General features: G+C 50.1%; 1 protein-coding gene across 1 annotated transcript in view; it reads left to right on the forward strand.

Moving 5' to 3' along the window:
- Window positions 1–22,112, forward strand: part of LOC311215631 (rho GTPase-activating protein 39-like) — a 50,042-nt gene that overhangs the window by 24,047 nt on the left and 3,883 nt on the right. Inside the window, exons 3-7 of the mRNA XM_084296904.1 lie at window positions 4,365–5,673; window positions 10,206–10,752; window positions 13,088–13,177; window positions 19,252–19,325; window positions 20,611–20,810. Of these exons, the coding sequence (XP_084153030.1) occupies window positions 4,365–5,673; window positions 10,206–10,752; window positions 13,088–13,177; window positions 19,252–19,325; window positions 20,611–20,810 (2,220 nt within the window). The remainder of the gene's footprint in view (window positions 1–4,364; window positions 5,674–10,205; window positions 10,753–13,087; window positions 13,178–19,251; window positions 19,326–20,610; window positions 20,811–22,112) is intronic.

The following is a 22,112-nucleotide window of genomic DNA, read 5'->3' on the forward strand; positions in this document are numbered from 1 at the left end:
CAGGAACCTCATCCCGGAGCAACAGGAGGGCAGTTGGGTTGGTGTCTCGGCTCCCAGTCTGCCTTTGTTAGCTGTCTCTGTTATTTGAGCTCCGGAAATGCTGGATGTGTTCCTTGGGGAACCTGAGACTGACGAGGGGCTGAGGACGGTGTCCTGGAAGTATCCTGTGAGCCCCCTGCCATCTGCTGGAGCTCAGGGGACCTCGGGTGAGAGGGCTGGGGCTGGGGACAGGGTGATGGGGCCAGCTGAGGACGGCCTTGCCCCCGTGCTGCTCTGCAGTGATCGTGCACTTCGCAGCTCAGGGCTGCAGGCGGGCTCTGCCTTTCCCAGCCTTGCTGTGCCAGGTCTCTTCTCCTCCCATGGTTCTCCCAGCACCACTTTCTTTGGAAGGGGTTTCCAGGGTTCCCCCTTGCAATAATGCAGCATCTCAAAGTCCTTGGGGTGGAAAAGCACTGTTCCTAGGAATGTCCCGTTGCCCCAGGACAGGACAAGCCCGGGTCCCTGCTGCATGGGCTGCAGGTGGGGTTGTGCTGCTGTCCCCTCATAGCCCACCCTTGCCACAGCTCAGCGTTGTGGGCTGGGACAGAGAAGGGGATTTTATAGGCAGTGGGGAAAGGCACGGCTTGGTCTTACCATGCCAGCAGGGTGTGCTGGAAGGAGCATCAGAGGGGACGTGTGACAGAGGTGAACGGAGCCTGTGAAGGTACCTCAGCCTCTTCTCGACTCTCCTCTACCTTGTCAGGGGCTTACAGCTCCTGTAAATAATGCCACAGGAAGGGTCCTGGTGTAATGCCAATATTAAGTTCTTCATAATTGGACAAGAAACACTAATACAGGCTTGTTTCTTTCCACATCTATGCCGCTGGCTGTGGGGCAGGACCCACGTGCAGGGCTTCACACATGCCCACAGAGCTCTTCTTGAGTCATGCAGATCCAAATTTGGGTGGCTCGCCTCTGCAGCCCGTGGTGGGCTCCACTCCCATGTCCAGCGTGGACACCCCAGGTGGCAGTGGCCATGCCACTGAAATACAAACAGCCCTGAAAAACAAACAGCCCTGTTTATTTGCCTCGTGGAAAGCACCAGGAAAATGACTGCTGGAAAGGGCAGAGCTGAGGTGTGGGGGCCTTTTCTGCAAGCTGCTGGGAGGGAGGAGCAAACAATGGGGAGTGCAGAAGCAGTAACTGGAGCCTGGTGAGAGCTGCTGGAGTTGGGTGCGGGCTGGGAAAGCCAGTGCTGGGCTGCAGTGTTTATATTGGAGCTACTTGAAAGCATTCCTCGAAAGAAGCCTCTCAGGGGACTCAGCTGGGTCTCTTCTGCTGGTGGCTTAAGAGCACAGCAGAGAGGCTGTGCTAGAACATTTCTCCACTGCTAGCTCCACTTTCTGTCAGGGTTCTTACTGCTCAGAAGGAGGCTGAGCCTTTCTCCATGCTGGGAAGTCAAGAAGTCCCAGTTCCCTCTGCTTGATCTTTTCCCCATCCAGGGATGGGGTTGAGGAAAGCAGGATGCAGAACCAAGAGCTTGTTCATGATTGTGGAAATGGCCTTTTTAGAAAAGCCTTGTTCTTTCCACGGTGGTGCCTCTTAACTGCTGACGTCCAGCTGGCAGAGAGGCTGGAGATGGCATGCTGTGCTTGAGATCAGGCCGGCACCCTCGGATACAGTACGTGTTTAGGGACTGCACTTCTCCATCAGTGGTAGTAGGGTGATCCTGAAGATTTCTTCCAACCTTTATGATTCTGTGATTCCATCACCTTACAAAGCTGCTGGGCATGGTGGCCATGGCCTGGCTGGAGCAGCACGGCTCTGCTGTTCCCGCAGGGATACCCTGGGGGTGCTGCTGGGGAGCAAGGGCAAATGCTCGTGGATCTGATCCGGTTCTAACGCCCAAATGGTGGCCACAGCCAGCTGGGGAGCAGCAGCAGTGCAGTGGCTTTGCTCACCTCCTGCCTCTGAGGCTGGGCAGCGTCCCAGCCCTCCCTGCCTGGCCACACTGCTCAGCCGTAACACAAAAGGGCCTGGTAAGTCATCCCTTTTTAGCTGACGGGAGTGGAAGGGGCAGATTAATGCTGGGCTATGCCAGCTCCGGAGGTTTCGTAGGTGTCAACACCCAAAGAAATGACAGAGAAAGCAGCTGTGCAGGGGGTTCTTCTCCAGGCCGTTGTGTCCAGGTGTAACTATCTGAGGCAACCCATCTCCTTTTGTTTTGAATGTGAGAAATAGCTTAACAGCAGACAAAGCAATCACAGAATTTTGTGAAGTTGAGTTTTATGTGCAAATTCCTCTCTGAAGGGAGGACCGGGTGAGGGGTGGAATGGCTGCTCTCAGGCCCTGGGAGGGACACAGGGCAGCAGGGAGCTGTCATCTGGGTCAGGTCTCACGCAGGGAGCTCTTCCTCCCAAGGGAGCACAGCACCTGTGTTTTTCCTACTGAAATCCCTCATTGCTATTCCAAGGGCATACAGGGCCAAGTCAAGGGCTTCACTCTTCTTCACGCATCTTGCGGAAAAACATGACAGAGCAGGGTCCTTCAGATGGCATCGCAGCCCTGCAGCACCCAAGGAGACCATCTGTGGTGGTCAGGGCTCCTTGCCACCGTCCTGGGGAGAGCGAGAGGGACCCTGCAGAGGGGTGATACTGGTCCAGACATGAATGCTGCTTTGGGCTGGCAGAGAGCAGACAGCTGAGTCACATCGGTCACTTACCAACCTACTGGTGAACATCTCAGCCGTACAGGTTTGCTCTGTGCCTCTGGTGTTGAGCTCCATGGCAGCCCTCCAGCCAAGCAACAGATCTGCTGTGCTTGTCCTTAACGTGGCTCCTTGCCAGGCTCACCTCCTTGCCAGCTGCTGGTACAGCCAAGCAGAGGGGTGGGTGTCAAAAAGGCTCATTTAAAAGCATACCAAATGTTGCTGCTCTGGTTCTTCAGGTTGGTTCAGGAGCTCTTCTAGGAACAGCCGGGTTTTCAGCAGTGCCCCTGCTTGGCCATGTGCGGGATGAAAGTGCTCAGGCGAGGTCTGGTGCATGCAGCCCCCAGGCAGGGACCAATGAAAGCCACCCCAGAGAATGGTGACCCCCTCCTACTGTTACCCTGCCTGGTCCCTGCATGTCTCTGAGAAACTGTGCTGAGTGATGGCCGGGACTCAGCAGAGGAAGGTCTCTGGAGAGCAGGTGCAGAGCAACAGAGGGTTGGGATGTCATGATAAATCCCACAGGGCTCGAGGAGGATGGTGCAGGCAGGCACTGGCATCTCCAGGCGGCCATAGGCAGCCCTGGACATGCAGGGGTGGTGGGTCTTACCACCTTCATGGAGGCCACAGGGATGGGAGCAAGTGGCAAGGCTCAAATAGGGAAAAATGGCTTTGAAGGTGTCATGGGAGCACCTCCTGTTCCAGCCAGGGACACGCAGTGCACCCTTGCGTCTTACCTGGTGATGCCTGATAGTGGATGCATGGAGAGAGTACAAGAAACCGGGCCAGATTCAAGGGGACTTTTCCTGGGGACAGTGGTGACTTTTAAGACCTGAAATCTCAGGCTGGTTCAACAGCCTTTTCTTTCCCTTTTCCTCGGAGCCCACAAATGACTGACTGTAGATACTGCTGGGGGGTGGGGGGGGTCATTATTACGCTGCAGAACGCGCCTGTGGGGCTGGGAGGTTGCAGTGAGCATGCTGGGTTGTGGTGGATGCTGAGCACCATCACCAGACAGGGAATACCCCTAGCAGAAGAGGATTTCAAAGCCGTGAGAGCTGAGTGGAGCCAGGAAGTTTGGCCAAGGGAACCAGATTGGAGGGCATCTGTACCAGACTGAAAGTATGCTCTGTACAGACTTACCACACCCCAGGAGCTGAGGACATACACCCCTTTGCACCTCCTGGATACCTCATAGGTTTTGCTGTAACATAGATTGAGAAAATCTCTGCTCTGGAAGGACTGCTATTGTAATTTGGCAGTCCAAAGACAGACACTTGGGATTATTTTTCAGCTCACTGCTTGAGTAGTTCAGAACAGCTTGCTGGTCTTCAGCTGGTCGTGCTGTCTGATGAGACTTGGGAAGAGGAGGTTGTCTCCTGTCTTGGTGCTCCTGATACCGGACAGCTTGTAGTAGGACAAGTATGAACTTGTTTCATGTCGTTGTGCTGCTGTTCATAACTCAGAGTTCTCATGTGCATAGCAACAATGTGTTTCAGGAAGGGGGATCTCCAGGAAAAAAACAATGAGGAGCTGATATAACTGCTTAGGGAATCTCCAGGCGCTTTGAGACTAACAGTCCGGTATTTGGGCAGACATAGGGGATTAAGTTAACATAGACGTAGGGATAAGTTAACATAATTCTTAAATAACTCTGTATTTGTGTCTTTTCTTTTAGGGACACTCCTACCCACTGGCAGCCTGTGCCAGGAACGAAAGCAGCCATGTTGGTCAAAGTGAACAGTTTAAAGCAGGTACAGGGCTCTTCAAGCAGTTCCCTTCAGCTGCAGAGTGCTCCAGAGGCCAACAGCCAAAAATCTCTTCCAAAAGCAGCCATATATGCTCAGCCTCAGTCTATGTCCCAGAGCCCTGGAGCCACCAAGCAAATGCCTGCAGGAGAAGCAAAGCAGTCTATGCAGATCAAAAAGACAGAGAATGGTGGGTTTTGCCTTGTGTTGATGAATGGTCCAACTTCTCCAACACCTCCAAGGAGCCAGGCAGGAACTCCCCAGCCTGCATCCCCCAAGTATGCCTCCCCTGCACCTATATACGATGAGCCATCTTTAGAGTCTCCCATTTACGATGAGCCACCAGTAGATATGGACACTGAAAGCATGAGTATGAGTGGGATGTCTCCACCAAGGTCACCGAGCAATAGCTTAAAGAAGCAGCTGCAACCAACCAAACTGTTACAGCATCCAAGTATACAACAGCAGCAAAGTGCAAAGAAGCATGCCAGAAATCCTTCTTCCACTGAATACAGTCCGGCTGGCAAAGAATACATAAAACACATGGTCAACATTGATCAGTCTTCCAAACTCTCCCACTCTGCTGCTGCAACTGCTGATGCTTCTACTAAACTGCCCGGTCAGCTTTCTTCAAAGGACAGCTTCAAGCAGTCTTGGAGGATCTTGGAAGCCAATGTCCTCAAGAGCATAGAAGCCCACCACAGTCGACAGAGCAGCCTGCAAACTCAAGAGTACCAAACTGGTATAAGCCACCAGGACTCTGGTTACTCGACTGGCCCTTCTCCAAGTTTGAGAAAAAGGAAAGGAAGGAGGCATGGGACAGGTCAGGGAAGACCTGGCTCTGTGGGCAGCAGCAGTGAGCTCACGGCTTTGAATGATAAGCTGATTGCTGAGATGCGTGCTGTGGTGGGCAGGTCAGCAGCTTGCCGGGGAAGCAAAGCCAGCCTTGATGCTCAAAGTCTGGAGAGTGGCATCCCAGCAGAGAGCAGCAAAGTCAGATTCCAGTCAGACCACTTGAAAAAATGCATCAACCGGAGCTCAAGGGATGACGTCTCGGCTAGTAATAGGTCTCTGTACAGACCGGGCATGGAGAGCAGGGGCAGCTTTCCCAATGATGTGGCTGCTCCACAGGACACAGTGAGGCAGAAGAGGACTTTTGAGAAAATAGATTCTTTAGAAAAGAATGTGACCAGCCAGACAAGTTTGTCTTCATCAGGTGCTATGCGTCGTTCTTCCCAGGTACCTCCCAACCTGCATCGGGTTAATTCATATGTCTGTGCTGGACTGTGTGATGCTGAGCCTGGTCCTCTCATGGGTGGATTTAGCAGATGTGCTGTGCACAGAACAGTGTGCCTGCAGAACAGCAATGGCTTGCAGAACTTCAGAGCTCCATAGGTGGAGACCCCAGTGGCGTGAGAGGAGTGTGCGGATGGGGGAGGGCATTGTATGCCTGTCCAGCAAGCCCTCAGCACTGCTGTGTTATTTGTGTCATGGCAAGTTATTTGTCTTGTGCTTAAGCTCTGTCCAAACAGAGCAAAACACCCTTTCTCTGAGAGTGTAAAGACAGATGCCAGGCCATAAGCGCTCAGAAGGATGCAGATGGGTCAGGTCAGGTGTCCAACATGCCCAGGGTGGTCAGAAAAAAATGAGGGGAAACAAGCACAGTGAGGTGGCAGCTCTGCTTCTCCTGTCATGTGCTGCCGGCATGCCACAGCACAGAGCCAACAGCTTACATCTGAAACTGTGTGGGCTTAGTAATCCCTGATGAGCTTTTCTGCCATGGCTTGATGGCTTGGGCTGGCCGCCTTTTGGAGCCTCCTCACTTTGAGTCCCCACAGCACCTCATGGCAGAGAGTTCAGTGGTAGAATTATACCTGCTGTTAAAAGGCATTCATTTGGTCATTGTAAATCTGCTGTCTGGTTGGTCATTTTAGTGGTGCTTGTTTATCCTTTGGTAGCCCTCCCATGTCCTCTTTAGCTGCAATGGTCAGAACCAGTGGTGAACAGGATACAGGCGTCAGGATGTGTATGGTAACACGGCAGCATCTTCTCTTGTTCGCTGCCGTTATTCGAATAATACTTTATGGTATGTTCTCCCTTCTGATCCCCACTGAGCATTGAATTGAAATATTCAGAAAGCTGTTGATCATGTCCCCAGCAGATTCTTGGTGAAAATACCTATTTTAGAGCCCATAAGCATGACTGCACAATGAATCCATTTTTTCCCTACCTTACTCTTACTTCTACCTTACTTTTCTCTACTAAATCCTACACTTCTTCAGGATTTAGTTTGCCATCTTTTCTCCTGCTTGGACTTGGAGGAACTTCATGCTGTATGGTTTTAGTTCAGATTTAGCTTATAATAAATAATATTAATACCCCGTGCAGGTTTTGTCTTTTTCTCTTTGCTTACTTTTCCAGTTATTTCACCACTACTGCACAGCCCAGGTCTCTGCATCTCTTCTGTAGGATGCAGCTGATAACAGCCCTCCAGCATGGGAAGTGACTAGTTATTTTTAACCCTTTGTTCTCTCTTTTCTCCTATTTATCAGTCCCTGACCTTTCATGAAGAAACTTAGCAAAGCTCCCTGACCATTCTGGATTGCTCCAGTAGATGAGTGAGGTGTAACTGTTCTCTAAGAGCCAGGCAGACACGTCCCTGCTGTATCAGATTTCAGTGTGCGTTCTCTTTATTATCATTTCTGACTGGTAGTGCCTGGGTTTCACCTGAAAACCTTTTTAAAACTGAAGTCACTTTTCCTCCGTTTTCCATTTTTCAGGCACAGGGTAGTTTGAGCTTACACATGACTCATGTGTTACAGATAGTTCAGCAGTTTTATTTCATTACCTCTTTAGACTTGCTGGAAGGCTGCTATCCCATCTTCAGGATGTGTTACACCTCATCACAGTGACAGGGCAGAGCTGAGTCTTGATGATGCACAGGAGATGGGTTGGGCATAGACTGTAAATAACCTTGAAAATGAAGAATACTTCGTATGTGGGTAGGACAAAGAAGGAGAATAAAGTGGAAGATGTGAGGAGATGGATCATGCGGTAAAGATGAGTCCCTAAACAATCTGTATTCAGAAATGATCTGAGATACAATTGCTGCCTACTATGAAAATGGCAGCGCAGAGATTGAGTCACTAGCAATATCCTACACTGGACCTGTGTGGTGGGGATGAGAATTGGGAGAAGAGGAAATTAATTATCTCAGGAAGGTGGGCAGAAGTTTTAGGACAGGCTGAGCAGAGGTGAATGTGTGTTGTCAGCACAACTGTAATAGCTGAGTAGTTGAGTGAGCTGATTTTAGAGATAAACTCTAGAGAGTGAAGAGGAGAGAAGCAAGAGCCTGCTTGAACCTCTGGAGAGCATGAGGAGGTGGATCCTCAGAAACGACAAGCTGAAGGAGTAAATAGAGTGGTAGGAGGAAAAGCAGCCCTGGGCATGGAAGGTGGACTGAGGATGCAGATGGCAGGGAGAACTGCAGGCAGTGACTTTTAGACAGCACAGAGATGGTGTGGAGATGGAGGGGTAACTCAAGGGATGAAAAAGAAGCAGAATGAAGCAGAAAACCAAAAATGATTGTGCCAGAGGCTGGCAGTAAGAGATGGAGTGTGATGTGTGCTGATACTGTCATCCACATGTAGGTACATGTTGGGTGTAAGATAGGGAAGGGTTGGACCACACAAGCCTCTGTCATGAGTTCAGCAGTTCCTCCTTACTAAAAAGGAGATTACTGACTTGCTCTGGATGTTTAAGAAGTAGCGTGTCTTTTGGGGTTGATTGTGGGCCAGGTCTGGAATCCAGAGTGGCATGCAAGTTAAAGGTAATCTGCAATGACAGGAAAACATACGTTCTGTTTCGTTTTGGTTTTGCCATGAAAAAAGCTTACAGGATTTTTGTTTTCCTTTAAAAACCAAAAATGTCAATGTTTTCTTGTTTGGCTTTTTCCTTCTTGCTGAGATCTCCTTGGAGAACACAGAGTGAAATGTGGGCTGTTCAGCACTTAGTTGCTGTATGTGGGATTTTCAAGTCTAACAAAAAAGTCTGTTTCTTATAACAACTTGTTGGGTGCTGGAGTTCAGTACATGTCCCAGGCTGCCACTTCCATCCAAAATAGAGAATTTGAGACAAGCAAAATGAGTGTCTTTTCCTCACAAGTAGTTATTACCCATAATTTTCTTGGGATCAGTGATGCCAAAGCTCTAATTATCTAGTTATCCTTAGAGATGGCTGGGGAAGAAGAATGGACAAGTGCTGCATGTAAAAACTGCCCACGGAGTCTGGGAGGAAGGAAGGCCTTTGTCTCTGCTGCTGGTGTCTGTACCCTTGTGATCAGAGGGCTTGTACCTGGAGCAGATAAGTTGGGTTGGTAGAGAGCATGTGTAGAGATCAACTGTCTGTGCTCCTCTGAAGAAGAAAAAAACTAAAACAGTACTTTTGAACAATTCTAATTTAATTTGGAGAAGTAGGGACCCATTGCAGAGGTGTCCCTGAGTCCTGTGCAGTGGCACTTGCAGGAGCGCCAGGTCTGTATCTGCAGCCTGGATCTTCTCCGAGGATGCTGCGGGGCTGGGCGTGTTCATCAGGAGGTCGTGCTGCTTCTGTAGGTTACAGTAAGAGCCAGCCCCAGTGGTGGGAGAAGCTGGCTCATGCAGGTATCCCAACTCTCTCACTTCACAAACTCAAACACACCTGAAATTGTGTGATTGGAGCTTGTAATTGAGCACGGTGTAGATGGCAGCCCCTGGGCACCCATCTAACTGTTGCTGTAGGTGTAGTTGTGTACACCTGGTCCTTGCCCAGTGTCCTGGGACACCCAGACCCATGAATCCCCATCAAGCCTTCAGATCTCAGTGGTAACCTCAGCAGTTGCTTTTACAGAGCTTGATGCAGCAGTGGATGTGAGGGTGTTCGTCCCGGGGTTGTGACTGCATCAGACTTGTTGCCTGCCCCTAGAATTACCATTCTTTCCTCCCAAAATACCTCCTTGGTTTGTAGGATTATCCTACCTGGGCATCAGTCTTGCCATCAAAGTAGCTGTGCTCGTGCTCTGCAGTGCATTTGTTAGCTTTTCCTACCCAGTTTGTGTGCCTGGCCAGTATTTCCATTAGGAAAGTCCTGGTGGACCTGACATGGCACGTTTTGAATGCCTGGATACAGAGGCTTTGCAGGCGCAGGCTGCCAAAGCTCAGAAGTTCCTGATGGCAGTTAGCCACAATGATTTTGTTTTGTCTTTTCTTACTAGAATTGGGAAAAATATTAAAGGCAGGAAGCAGCTATGGGATTGTAGCAGCCACAAAGGGTGGAGGCAAGAAGGTAGGAGTGCCTGGCTGCCTAGTCTGCCACCTCCTGGTGTTCCCCACCCTCCTCCTGGGCTCCCCTGGCTCCAGGAAAACCGGGAGGTGAAGAGCAGGGAGACACTTGGAGCCTTGGTGTGGCCACATCGCTGCATGGCTCCTTTAGGAGTCAGCCCAGCTCCTGCCTGGGCTGTCTCCAGGTGCCCTGGAACAACTTGGATAATCAGCCCTGTTATCCCACATCCCAGAGATTCCCTTGAGGACAGTGTCAAGTGTGTGACTGTGCCAGCCAGGCTCTTGCAGTACTACAGTTGTCAGTAACATACTCTGCAAAACCCCTTGTTTTGTACAGATTCACTGTTTTACAGTTGCTGGTAGCCTCATGTCTCACTGTTGTTAATTTTCTTGTCAGGATAAGGAGTCAGCTAAGCTGCTTTTTTTTTTTAACACATCTGTTCTCCTTTGCAGCCTGGGACAATAGAGGTGGACCCCAAGCAGGAGAACAGTGGCCAGCCCGGTGGCTGCACAGGATATCATTTCCCTTACAATACTCTACGGAAGCCCATCTCCCAGAGCAGCATGGCAGACTGGGCTTCTAAAAACCTGAACATGCACACTCAGGGCATCTTCCGCCGCAGGATCTCCATCTCCAACATGCTGTCATGGAATGGCAGCTCTATCAAAAAACCGATGCTCATCACTAGCAACCGTGCCATCAAAAAAGAGGCATGTGAGATGTTCAAACTGGTGCAGAGCTACATGGGAGATCGCCAGACACGCATGGACCGCAATCACGTGGCATTGGTCACGGTCACCAAGTGCTGGAGCATGCAAGGCTTACGGGACGAGCTCTACATACAACTGATCCGTCAGACAACAGATAATACATGCTACCGAAGCCTGGCATGGGGCTGGGAACTGATGGCCATCAGTCTGGCCTTTTTCTCCCCATCACCCAAATTCCAGTCTTACCTGGAAGGTTATATCTATCGCCACCTTGACAGCGATGAAAACAGTAAGTGCTTCATGCATAACATTCTGTCCCCAGCAGCACTCTGGTGGGTTTTGACATTTATTCAGAGGCTTATTTAAATAATAAACAACAAACAGGGAGTCACCAGCCAGTGCTGTGGTTTCCATCCCTGAGAGCACCATGCACTGCATGAGTCCATCCTTCCTCAGCAGGATGAAGCAGCCACCAGCTCATCTTCCCCCTACAATTCCCACTTGTGCCTGGCAAAAAAAAATGCCAGCCCTAGACTGTGCTCATCTTAAAGAGCATCATGGCAATATCAGTGCTGAAAAGAGCCACTTCAGCCCCTGCCATGGACAGACTTAACTTGGGTTTCTGAAGATGTGATTGATGTCTTCGAAGTTCTTTGAAGAAGGGGGAAAAACAAAATAAATTATGTTAGTACAGACCTTTTTAGGGAGCCATTGTTAATGCTATAAATGGGCCTTAGCATGGCAAGTAGTCAGGGACCCTGAAGAATAATGGCTTGGTTATGAATAGATGCCTTTTAGAAATCTTGGGTACCAGCCCAGCATTACCTGGAAAGGCAGGTGTTCCTACCTAACCCATATATCTGGTTATTGCTCCAATTTTAAATTGTTGTACTATCCTGTTTGAAAAGAAAAAAAAAAAAAAAAAAAGAGAGAGAAAAGCCAAGTTCCAACCTGGAGGGTGTTTATTGGCTGATTTGTGACTATTTTAGCAGTGCTTGTTGTGGCTCGTCCAGTCTCAATCAAGAAACCAGAATGCCTATGTCCCCCTGAGGCTTCAAACACAAGTTGAAGTCTCCCACAAATCCTCGGAGCAGGTGCAGACATTATCTCAGAATCATTTAGGTTGGAAGAGACCTCCAAGATCACCTGGTCCAACCTCTGACCTAACACTAACCAGTCCTCCACTAAACCATATCACTGAGCTCTACATCTAAACGTCTTTTAAAGACCTCCAGGGATGGTGACTCCACCACTTCCCTGGGCAGCCCGTTCCAATGCCTCACAACCCTTTTGGTAAAGAAGTTCTTCCTAATATCCAACCTAAACCTCCCCTGGTGCAACTTTAGCCCATTCCCCCTCATCCTGTCACCAGGCCCGTGGGAGAACAGACCAACCCCCACCTCGCTACAGCCTCCTTTAAGGTACCTGTAGAGAGCAATAAGGTCACCCCTGAGTCTCCTTTTCTCCAGGCTGAACAAGCCCAGCTCCCTCAGCCGCTCCTCGTAGGACTTGTTCTCCAGACCCCTCACCAGCTTCGTCGCCCTTCTCTGCACCCGCTCAAGCACCTCGATGTCCTTCTTGTAGCGAGGGGCCCAAAACTGAACACAGCACTCGAGGTGCGGCCTCACCAGAGCTGAGTACAGGGGGATGATCACTTCCCTAGCCCTGCTGGCCACACTGCTTCTTACGCAAGCCAGGATGCCGTTGGCCTTCTTGGCCACCTGAGCACACTGCTGGCTCATATTCAGCAGAGTCTCAACCATCACTCCCAGGTCCTTCTCTGCCAGGCAGCTTTCCAACCACTCATCACCCAGCCTGTAGCGCTGCTTGGGGTTGTTGTGCCCCAGGTGCAGGACCCAGCACTTGGTCTTGTTGAACTTCATGCAGTTGGCCTCAGCCCATCAGTCCAGCATACCCAGATCCTCTGGCAGAGCCTTCCTACTCTCAAGCAGATCAGTGCAGGCACCTAACTTGGTGTCATCTGTGAACTTAACTGAGGGTGCACTTGATCCCCTCATCCAGATCATTGATAAAGATATTGAAGAGAACATGCGCATCTGGGTCCTGGGGGCAGCAGTGGTGCAATGCAAGCCCTTGCCTTCTGGTCTCACTGGATGTGCAGTGTTGGTTAGGGTTTTCATGAGGATTCTCCCCCAGATCCTTTTCCTCCAGCTACACTTGTCCCAGGATTGTAATGTCACCCTGCTGGCACGAGGATCCAGGCAGCAAGGAGGAGTAATCTGAACTATTTGAGTGGGTTATACCTTCTGCTGGTATTTGGGCAATAAGTTTATTTAGGCCTAAGTTTGCTGCCTGAAGCCGCTCCTTAACTATTCAGCTATTCTCTGAATATAGCTATATTCAGCTATAGAGAAGTTGAATGATGTCCTGGGCCCCTCACACATTGTGTTTGGAGCCGGCTGTGGTACAGGACCCCAAGCAGACCTCCCCTTGCTGGAGCTAGGCTGGCTGGTTTCATTCCTGTCTGTGCGCAGTGCTGGGCTTTGGTGTTTTAACGTTCCACGTTATTAATCCAGAAGCTCTTTCCACCACACTGAAGGGGAGGAGGACAGGGAGCATTTGGTCCCCTTCAATGCTCACTTAATGGTGCTTTGAATTTTCAGTTGCCCAGCGCATCAAGGAGCTTGTGGATCTGAAAAACAAGAAGAACTCAAAATCCAGGAAAAAGAGGAAACAAAACACCGAAGAGGAAGGTAAAAGGGGGCACAGCATACAGGGAGCCAAGAGGGCATTAACCTCAGACAGGCTGGGCTGCTGAGCTCTGCTGAAAATCAGACCATTTCTTTAAGTGCATAGACTTAGATACAGGAAACTTCACTGCAGGTGCCCAGTGAGAGGGGTTGGGAGCAGTGTGGGTGGCCGCTGGCAGTGCACAGGGCCCCGGTAGCAGTGTGGTGGTAGGTGGGAACCCTTTCACTGACAGGTGACTGAGAAAACGGGACCTTAAGTTGGATGCAGACCTGGGGCAGTAATTCAACCAGTCTGTGCAAGCTGCAGACTTCTGTATAGTACATGCCAGTGTTAAAGGCTGTGAGAGCCAGCACTGTGGAAAGAACCTGTCTTCAGCTGTAGCTATGGACTTTGTTAGCCACCACCCAACCTGAGGACCTTCAGGGCATCAATATCTGGCAAAGAGCTCTGCCTTTCTCTTTCGAGTACTGGCTTCTCCTTGTCCATGTTTCCTGGGCTGGCCAGGTCCATTGGTCTTGTGGTCCAGGGCCCAAATAACATCTCTACTGAATGGACAAAAGCTATTGCTCCTTTTTATTTATTTGTTTATTTGTTTGTTTGTTTGTTTGTTTTTTATAGTAGCATTACTCCAGTTTTTACTTCTGGCTGAAGGAGGACAGATAATACTTTTTCTGGCCTAAAATATTCCTGGACTAAAGTCTATTCAAGTTTTTATATTGTTTCTAGGAAACTTGAGTCAAGCCTATGAATTCCTATCAGGCAGCAGTTTGTCTCATAGCCTCGGTGTCTTTCCTTGTGGAGAGCTGGAGTCCAGCTTCCTGCATCGTTGAGCCCTGGCTCACTGCATCATGCAGGTGCATGAAACGTGGAAATCGCAGCTGCACTCCAGTGGTGATTGCCCTGAGTCACTGCTGCTCAGTGGCACCTGCAGGTGTGGCAAGTGGCTGAGGAGGCTCCTTGGTCACAGCCCCTGCTGTGAGCTTCTGTCCTTCGCTCTCTCACTAGCCTGTCTCCTGCGGGATTAAGTGCAGAGGCCTGAAATCACATGGGGGAATACACATGTTGTAGGAATATGTCTTTTTCCTCTCCTGTTCAGGCCCTTAAGAGCTCAGTCTACTCTGAGCCTTTGAAAAGTCATCTTGCTTGTATTAGAGGGATTTTGATATCTTTGTGGGACAACTCCCTGATCTGCTCTACACAGGGTGTGCTCAGCCTGTGTGGGCTGAGCAGTTCTGCTGTGTGATTCCCTGTCTGTGTTGTGTGTGCTGGAGGTGGGTTTAGGAATATAGAGATAGTTTTTACTTGTGTATATATGTGTGTGTATATATATACATGTGACATTGTGTTCAAAAGAACACCAGGAGAGCTTTTATGAAGTTTCCAGAAAGAAGCACTTGAAAGTCAGAAATGCTTTTGTGACTTAGTTGGGTATCTGATGACAGGCCACATGCTGCTCCCTTCACAGGACCCTGCGCACTTCATTGCACAGGAAAGACCCACTCTGGAAATGGAACGGGGCTTTGGAATAACTGAGCTTGCCTGTAGGGCTCCTGCCAGCTTGCTGGAAAGGTTGCAAGGTGCAGCAAGGGAGGCACAGAGCAGCAGGAAGAGAGGGCTGGCGATGAGGATTTTTTTCTGGAGTCTGACCCCGAGAGTCCAGGGGAGCTGCAGCTGCATCCAGTGCGATCCTGCTGGAATGTGCCAGGTGCTATCTGCTGCTTGCTGAAAGGGACAGGTTTTTCCTCGGGGTACTTACAGTTGCTCCACCAGGCATGTCTGCTTTCCTTGTGTCGCGTGGGTGTGATGCAGTTCCCTGAAGTTCCAGGGTTGTTTCAAGGAGTTCATTAGTAGCTGTGAGATGCTTTCCTGCTACTGCATCTGTATGCATCTGTTTTACAGAGAAATCCAAACAGAAATGAAATATACTATCTTCAAATAGACTTTAATAGTATATATGTAGGCATGTATGTCTTTCAGTGAAAAATTGAGTTAAAGCAGTGATTAACACCCAAAAAATATTTTTAAGTTTCCCACGCTTACTTCTGCAATCTTCATCTTGCGGTATAATTTTCTGTGAGTAAATGAAGTATGAAGGTGGTGCAAGATCCTTTCATGGATCAGTAATCCATTGAAAATCAGAAGAATAACAAGAAGAAATAAATGATCTGCTTTCACAAGAAGGATTGTCTGCTGATCCTTCAGGAATGTATGCTGGGCTTTGGTCTGAGTCTGTACAAGGAGGATAATAACGAGCTGACAGCTTGGTGTTGGTACAGAATTATGCAGGGCTGTAAAAACTAAAGGTGCAGAGGGACCTCACGAGGGTAACTAAGTGGTCAAGCAGCAGAGGAAATTGGGTCAGCAAAGTATCGTATATGGGGGAGATGTCCTTAACTGCACATGCAGGGGGAGGCTCTTTCAAGTGGGAAAAGACATTTTGCAGCCTGTATATGGATTTCTGAAAACTGTGCTATGAAGCAGCCAGAAAACCAACAGAAGATGGGGAGCTTTTAGAAAAGGGGCAGAGAGCAAAACAATGTTCAGCCACGGTCGTGCCTGTGCCCGCTCCACGTGCCCTGGCACCGGGGTCCCCAGGGGGAAGAAAATTTCTCATTGTCACAGCAGAAGGATTGGAAGCCACCCCACTTTGTTGTCGGGCAGCAGGTTTAGGAGTATTCTGTCTGGAAGCACAAAATGAAGTTATACGAGTCTGCAAAGCAGGGTGTCATGCAAACAGGTTTAGGAAGAAATGGGACAAATTCAAAGAAGGGAGGTCTGTCAGTTAATGGTTAATGGTCCAGGTGCACCGCTGCCGCAGGGTATCTCCCACATGCTGTTAGCAGGAGATCTTAGCAGGGGAATACTCATTTTTCATGCATCCTGTGTCTGTTTCTCTTTCTTCTGGCAGTTGATGCAGGCTGCAGACTCACGTGGGCCTTTGGGCTGATGAAGTCTGGCAGTCCACATGTAGGGAATGGTGATGGAGCAGCATTACCAGGATGCAGAGGAACGTGCTGGTGGTGTAAGGAAGGGGAAGGATGGGCTAAGGCACTGTTGTGGATGGAACTGCTTGATTATATCCAAACCAGGAGCACAGCACCAGCTCAAGGCCTGGGAGGCTCCTACCCTGCTGCTGGAGAGCAGGGCAGGCAGCTGGGGGCCTGGGAGCCTGTCTGCACAAAGGGATTCGGGCCAGGTTGAGGTCTGTGAGACGCAGTGGTAGAGCACAGAAATATTGAGACAACAGCTTCTGCTGTGCTAAAATATGTGTCCTGTGGCTGGGTTCTGAATCCACATTGTTTGCTGCATTTTTAAGACATTTTTTGGCAGGAAGGCGTTCAAGTCTGTTCCAGAAGGTATGCTCCTGCATGTGCATTGCCTGGATTTCAACTTGTTATAAAAGGAGAGGCTCTTCAGGAAGCTCTTTGCATGTGTTTTTAGGCCAGCACATGGAAAAATATTTTCCTTTGCAAACTGTTTTTCACTGTGTGGGTTGTGAGGAGTCTTCTGTTCCTGAGCTCCTGGGGCTACTGTGGTACCACAGGAAATAACAGATCAGCTTGGATTTTACAGGCTCATCATGTGCTCAGAGAGGTGCAGTTACCTTGTGTTAGCCTGTCCTTGTCCGTACAGGCTAACGCTACTTGTCCCTGCACCACGGGGCTCAGCCGGGGAGGGGAGGCAGTACCTGGCCGCCCTGCTGCGGACAGCCTGACTGCATCGTGTGTTTTGTGCTGCGGGCAGGTCCCTAGCTGGGCATTTTGAGAGCTGCCAGGTGGTCAAGTTGGGCCAATGGCTGCAAAAAGCAGTGGCTGATGCCGAATCCTCCTCATCTCCCTTGCCTTTCTTTCCTCTCCAGCTCACCACTAGCTTCTGGGCCTTTCTGACTCTCCTCCACACTCCGCAGCAGGGCTGACCTCGGGCGCCACAGGAACGCATGCTGCTCCTGCAAGGCACGGCTCCCTGAGGGAGCTGCCATGCGTTCTGTGCCAGTGGCAGCAGCAAGCCCATCACCCCGTGCCTCAAGGCTCCATCTGCTTTTTTGGCCATGCAGCTCCATGGGCAGTAGCAGGTCCAGCCCCTCGTGCAGGGGGCGAGTTTAGTTTTCAGTTTATTTGCGCAAAATTCCAGAGCCCGCCTTGGGTTAGAGGCCGCAGCTTGAGCATCACTGAGAGCAGGATGTCTCGCTGCACACAGCACAGGATGTAGGATTTACGCCTTTCCCAGGGTATTTTCTGGGAAAACAGGCTTCTCCCAGACACCGCCTGGTGCTGCCCACGTGTCAGCAGCACGGGCTCTCTGAAGTAACCAGTTCCTTTGCAAACCTTGTTAAAGTCTTAGGGTGATCATGGGCTTTATGGTCTAATTACAATGTGAAAAAGTATTTCCTATCATTAGTTTTGAAGGCTCTGCCTCATGTGTAATTGTTCAGTTATATAGACACAGTGCAGTCTTTTTCCCATTCTCTCCTCTGTAATCTGGAGCACCCTTCACTTTGGGTCTGTACTTTTTAACAACAGAAGCAGTAACCCAACGTACTGAAACATCACAAAGCAGTTCACTGTGTTTGTTTTCTTTAATTCTTAGACATTCCCAGTATAAATCATGTCTGGAATTAGCAGGATTTTTGCATACAGAGAGTAGTTTGCTTTTGATATTCCCCAGAGAAATTCTTAAAATTGACTTTCCTTTTGCCTGTGGGATGCTGTTGTACCTCCTTTGGCATTTCTCCAGTGTAGCAGGGAGGCTGCACTCCAGACGTTAAAGTCGACCAGATTCATTGAGGCAGGGTGTGCTTGTTTCATCTAGGGGAGCCAAGGGCTGTGGTTTGTCTGCTGGCTGAGAAAAGCACAGCTTTTCTGGAGGAAAGCACAGCTCTCCCCTTCGTGACTTGTCATTTTGCTTGGGGAGAGCTTGTCTTCTCTCTACATTGAGAGGATTTGAGGAACTCCAGGATCCTGACCAGCTTACCTAAGCTACAGAGTGCTTGAAAGGCTGATCTGAAATAAGCACCATCTGACCAGAATGTAGATCTTAAAAGCCACAAGTATTTTGAACTCTGCTGCAAGCTTTGAGCCTGGCAAGGAATCAAATAGGGCAGATCTATTCACTGCTTTCAGCAAGCAATTTGGGCTTGATTTGAAAAAGAACAAAAGGCCAACGGTTTTGGAAAAACTCTCCCAGCAATCAGTGCTCTGTCAGTGCAAATATTTCCCTTGGTGTCATGGGGGGATTAGCTCTGTGAATCCTGGCTCCACTCACCCTCAAAGTTCACTGAACCAAGCACAACAAGAGCAGCCGTTCTTGCAGAGTGCTGCAGCTCTCGCAGCGAAACTCCTGAGCTCTGGTGTGCCAGGTTTGCCATGCATCACAGAGCACACGTGAGCTTTATGTTAAAAGGTAGTGCTGGAGGAGGTTGCTGCCAGGTTGCTTCCTGCAGGGCTTTGGGAAGATGGTCTCCATTTTTTTGTGCCTCCCCTTGGAGTCGTGAATTTAGGCTCAGTGCTCTCCAGCCCTGGCACGTTGCTGCCTCTCTCACTATCCCAGTTCTTGAATCATAAACAATGTGTTCAAAGCACTTGAAATCTTTCCTGGCAAGAGACTGCCTCTGCATGCTCTTTGGTTGAGATCGAGCAATATTTAAATACCCAGTCCTGTGTGTGTGAGTCCCACAACTCTGGCTCTGCAGCAGGGAACGAAGACTCATGCTCACATGCGTGCCCAGGCTGTGAATGCCGAGCACTGAGTCAGGACGGGGTCAGACTGTGTGTGTGCAGGGCTGTGATCCGCACAAGCAGGGGTGGGAGGTTCAGAGTGCCAGCCTTGAGTCAGAAGTCAAATCCCTCCAAGGCCAAGCAATAACTCGCACTGACACTGCCTTTCTCTGGGGCCACGATGTATCGGCATGCTCCACGTGAGGTTTTGGCAGCCTCTGCCCTGCCTGCAGAACAGGCTGCGCAAAATGGGGACGGGCATTTGTACCAGTGCAAAGCGCTGCGCTGGTGCTTTGCAAAGAACTGCGGCACGGCGGGTGCACAGTGCTGTGGGCTGACGTCTTGTTTATCCTTCCTGCCAGGTCTGCCCATCAGCACATACGCCAAATACTGCTACCGCAAACTCCAGAAAGTAGCCGTCACCGGAGGCAAAAAGGTGAGTTGCTGCCCCAGTGCTGGAGGCTCAGGCTGCCTGCATGGCACTCGGCTTTCCAGGTCCCAGAGAAATCCGTCCTGTGGTGCTTGGAGGTCACTGCTGATTCAGTGATGGAAAATGGAGATACAGAGAGTGGAGGAGGCTTGGTCACGGCTCCTCTCCCTGTGGATGTGTGGGACAAGGCTGCTGCCTGGCTCCTGCTTTGCTCCTGCTGGAGAGCAGTGCCTGCCGTGCTGCTGGCCACAGAACTGAGTGCTTGCTTTGGGGACATGGAGGACAAAGCTGATGGTTGCTTGTCTCCAGGGCAGTAGGAGCTGTCTGTGCAAGGGATGCCCATCTCTGCAGAGCTTGCCTGGGCTTGGTCTTGCAGCTGGCTTACTGTAGAGTTGCCCATTTCCAAAGTCATGCAGTGGAGATGCTTGGTACAGGCATCCCCCTCCTCCCTTTCCTCCACACGGAGCTGTGAACGCTGGCATGCAGCCCCAACCTGTCCATCCTAAGTCTCTGAGCCAGATCCGGTTGTCTTTTATTTCTGCAAATCCCTCCGGGGCCTCCCTGCCATCTGGACTCCATGTACAATAAGCAAATAGCTGAAATACCTCGGGAGGGGTGATGGCTCCAGGGCGTCCCTGTTGGGGCAGAGCAGGAGACGTCCAGGCATGCATCACACGCCACCACAGCCCCTGCCTGCTGCTGCCCACTGAGGGGTCAGCAGAGCCCACGGGAGAAGCACCCATCCCATCCTGTGCTCTGTGCTGTCACTTGCCAGGCAATCTTAAAAGCCTCTTCCAAAGCATCTGTCAGAAGAAACATGTCCTGGATGCTCCCTTGGTGCCTGCTTCTCAGAGAGCTTTAGCAGCTCTGAGAGTGAAGCTTTCCCTGATCTAAAGCCAGGCCCTGGGCTTCAACATGCCTGGGATTCTCTTTTCCCAGGGCTGTTTTTCCAGCTGTCCCGTGGCCAAGTGTTTGCCTGGTGCCAGGGCTGCTGTACACGTACCCTGTGCCTTCCTCTGCCACACCAGCACAACTGAGCTGCCTCAGACCCAGTGCTGCTGGAGTTGTTACCACATGCAAATCCCTGCAGAAACACCCCAAACTCTCCAAAGCTGCCTCCTGCCAGCAGGCAGCAGCTTCTGTGCTCCTTTTGAGATGAATGAACTGAGCCCTCCTGATTTTGGCATGCACAGAGCCAGACTGCAAGGGGCTCCCAGGGGGACATCGAGGTGGCACACGCACGAGCAGCCCTCTCAGCCCACAGCTGCACTGAGCTCTCCTCTGTCCCCAGGGCCTCCGTAAACCAACAGTAGAAGAGATAACGCACGCCAGAAATGCCATCGTGACACCGTCACTCTTTGGCAGCTCTCTGGAGGAAATTATGCTGCGGCAGCAGGACATGTATCCGGGTCACAAGCTGCCGTGGGTGCAGACGCAGCTGTCGCAGCAGGTCCTGGCACTGGGAGGAGAACAGACAGAAGGGATTTTCAGGTGAGCTTCTGCGACTCTGTGTTGCTTTTGATCCACCCACGCTATCAGCCCTTAAAGCTAAGAAATCAAGATTGACCTCCGTGTGATTCCCCTTCCCTGAGAATAGCACCCTGTCACAGATCACAAGAAAAAACAAACAACCTCTCCAGGTTCAGAAATCATCAGTCCATTTGTATGCATTAGCACAGAGGGGACAGTGTAGTTGTGATCAGCACTTGTGACAGCACATACCCAGGCACAGCACTGAACTTCTGTCATAGAATTATTAAGCTTGGGAAAGACCTTCATGGTCATCTGGTTCAACCATCCCCCTACCACTGCTGTCACCCACTAAACCGTGTCCCTAAGCACCATATCCAACCTTTAACACAACTTAAACAGTAGTTGCCAGTACAGGGAAGGGCCAAGCTTTTGGGTTCCTGGTGGAGCCTGCAGCTACAGCTGTGGTGTGTGAGTTTCCCACACCTCTTCTGGAGGAAGCCTGTGTGTCCTGCTTGTTTCTGTGGTGGGGGGATGCTGCTGCCAAGAAGTGCAGGGATGGTCCAGTAGGTGGAAAGCTGATTTGAACTGGGAGTGACTGGCACCAAACAGGGACTAAAGCACAGCACTGTTACTGCCGTGACTTGCAGTGTCCCTTGCAGAAGGCAGGCTGTAGAGGAGGGAGCTTTTCTAAGAGCAGCTTGCAATGAACTCACTACAGTGCCCTGCTTGTAGCTTTGCTGCTTTTCTCCTGCTTTCAATGGGTAATTAACACTGGAGGAGAAGTTACAGATAATTATCACACGTGGGATCTCCCTGAACATATCATGCTGAAAGGCAGACCGGTGCCAATCAGAACTCTCTCCAGTGACTGAAAGCAATTATAAAGGATGACAGAATCTGTCGGATAAAAGCAGTTCATCAAATGCAACACTTCAGCCTTGGTGATGCGCAAGACTCAGGGTATTTTGCTCCTGGGTGAACATGTGAGGATTCAAGGGAGACAAGAAAATCTGTATGATGAACACAGTGGTTCAGGGGTTGGTTTGGTTGTGTGGGTTTTTTTTTTTTTTTCATTGTTATTTGTTTTAAGACTTTAATTAGTTTTTCAGTTATTAAATGTAATTTAAGGTAGCTAGCAGAAGACTCAACTTTGCCCTGCATTAGTTTCTAATATCTTGGCTTATTTAGCCAGAGGTGCTTCTTTTGTCTGGCCTGAATGTGCTGCAGGGAGGCCCAGTTACAGGAAATAACTGCTTCTGAGGACAAAATGGCAGTGGATGTCTGAGTTAGTGGGAAGGAGACAGGTGTTTCTTCCACACC

This window comes from Netta rufina, assembly GCF_964035555.1.
Source record: "Netta rufina genome assembly, chromosome: 16".
Taxonomy (NCBI): domain Eukaryota; kingdom Metazoa; phylum Chordata; class Aves; order Anseriformes; family Anatidae; genus Netta; species Netta rufina.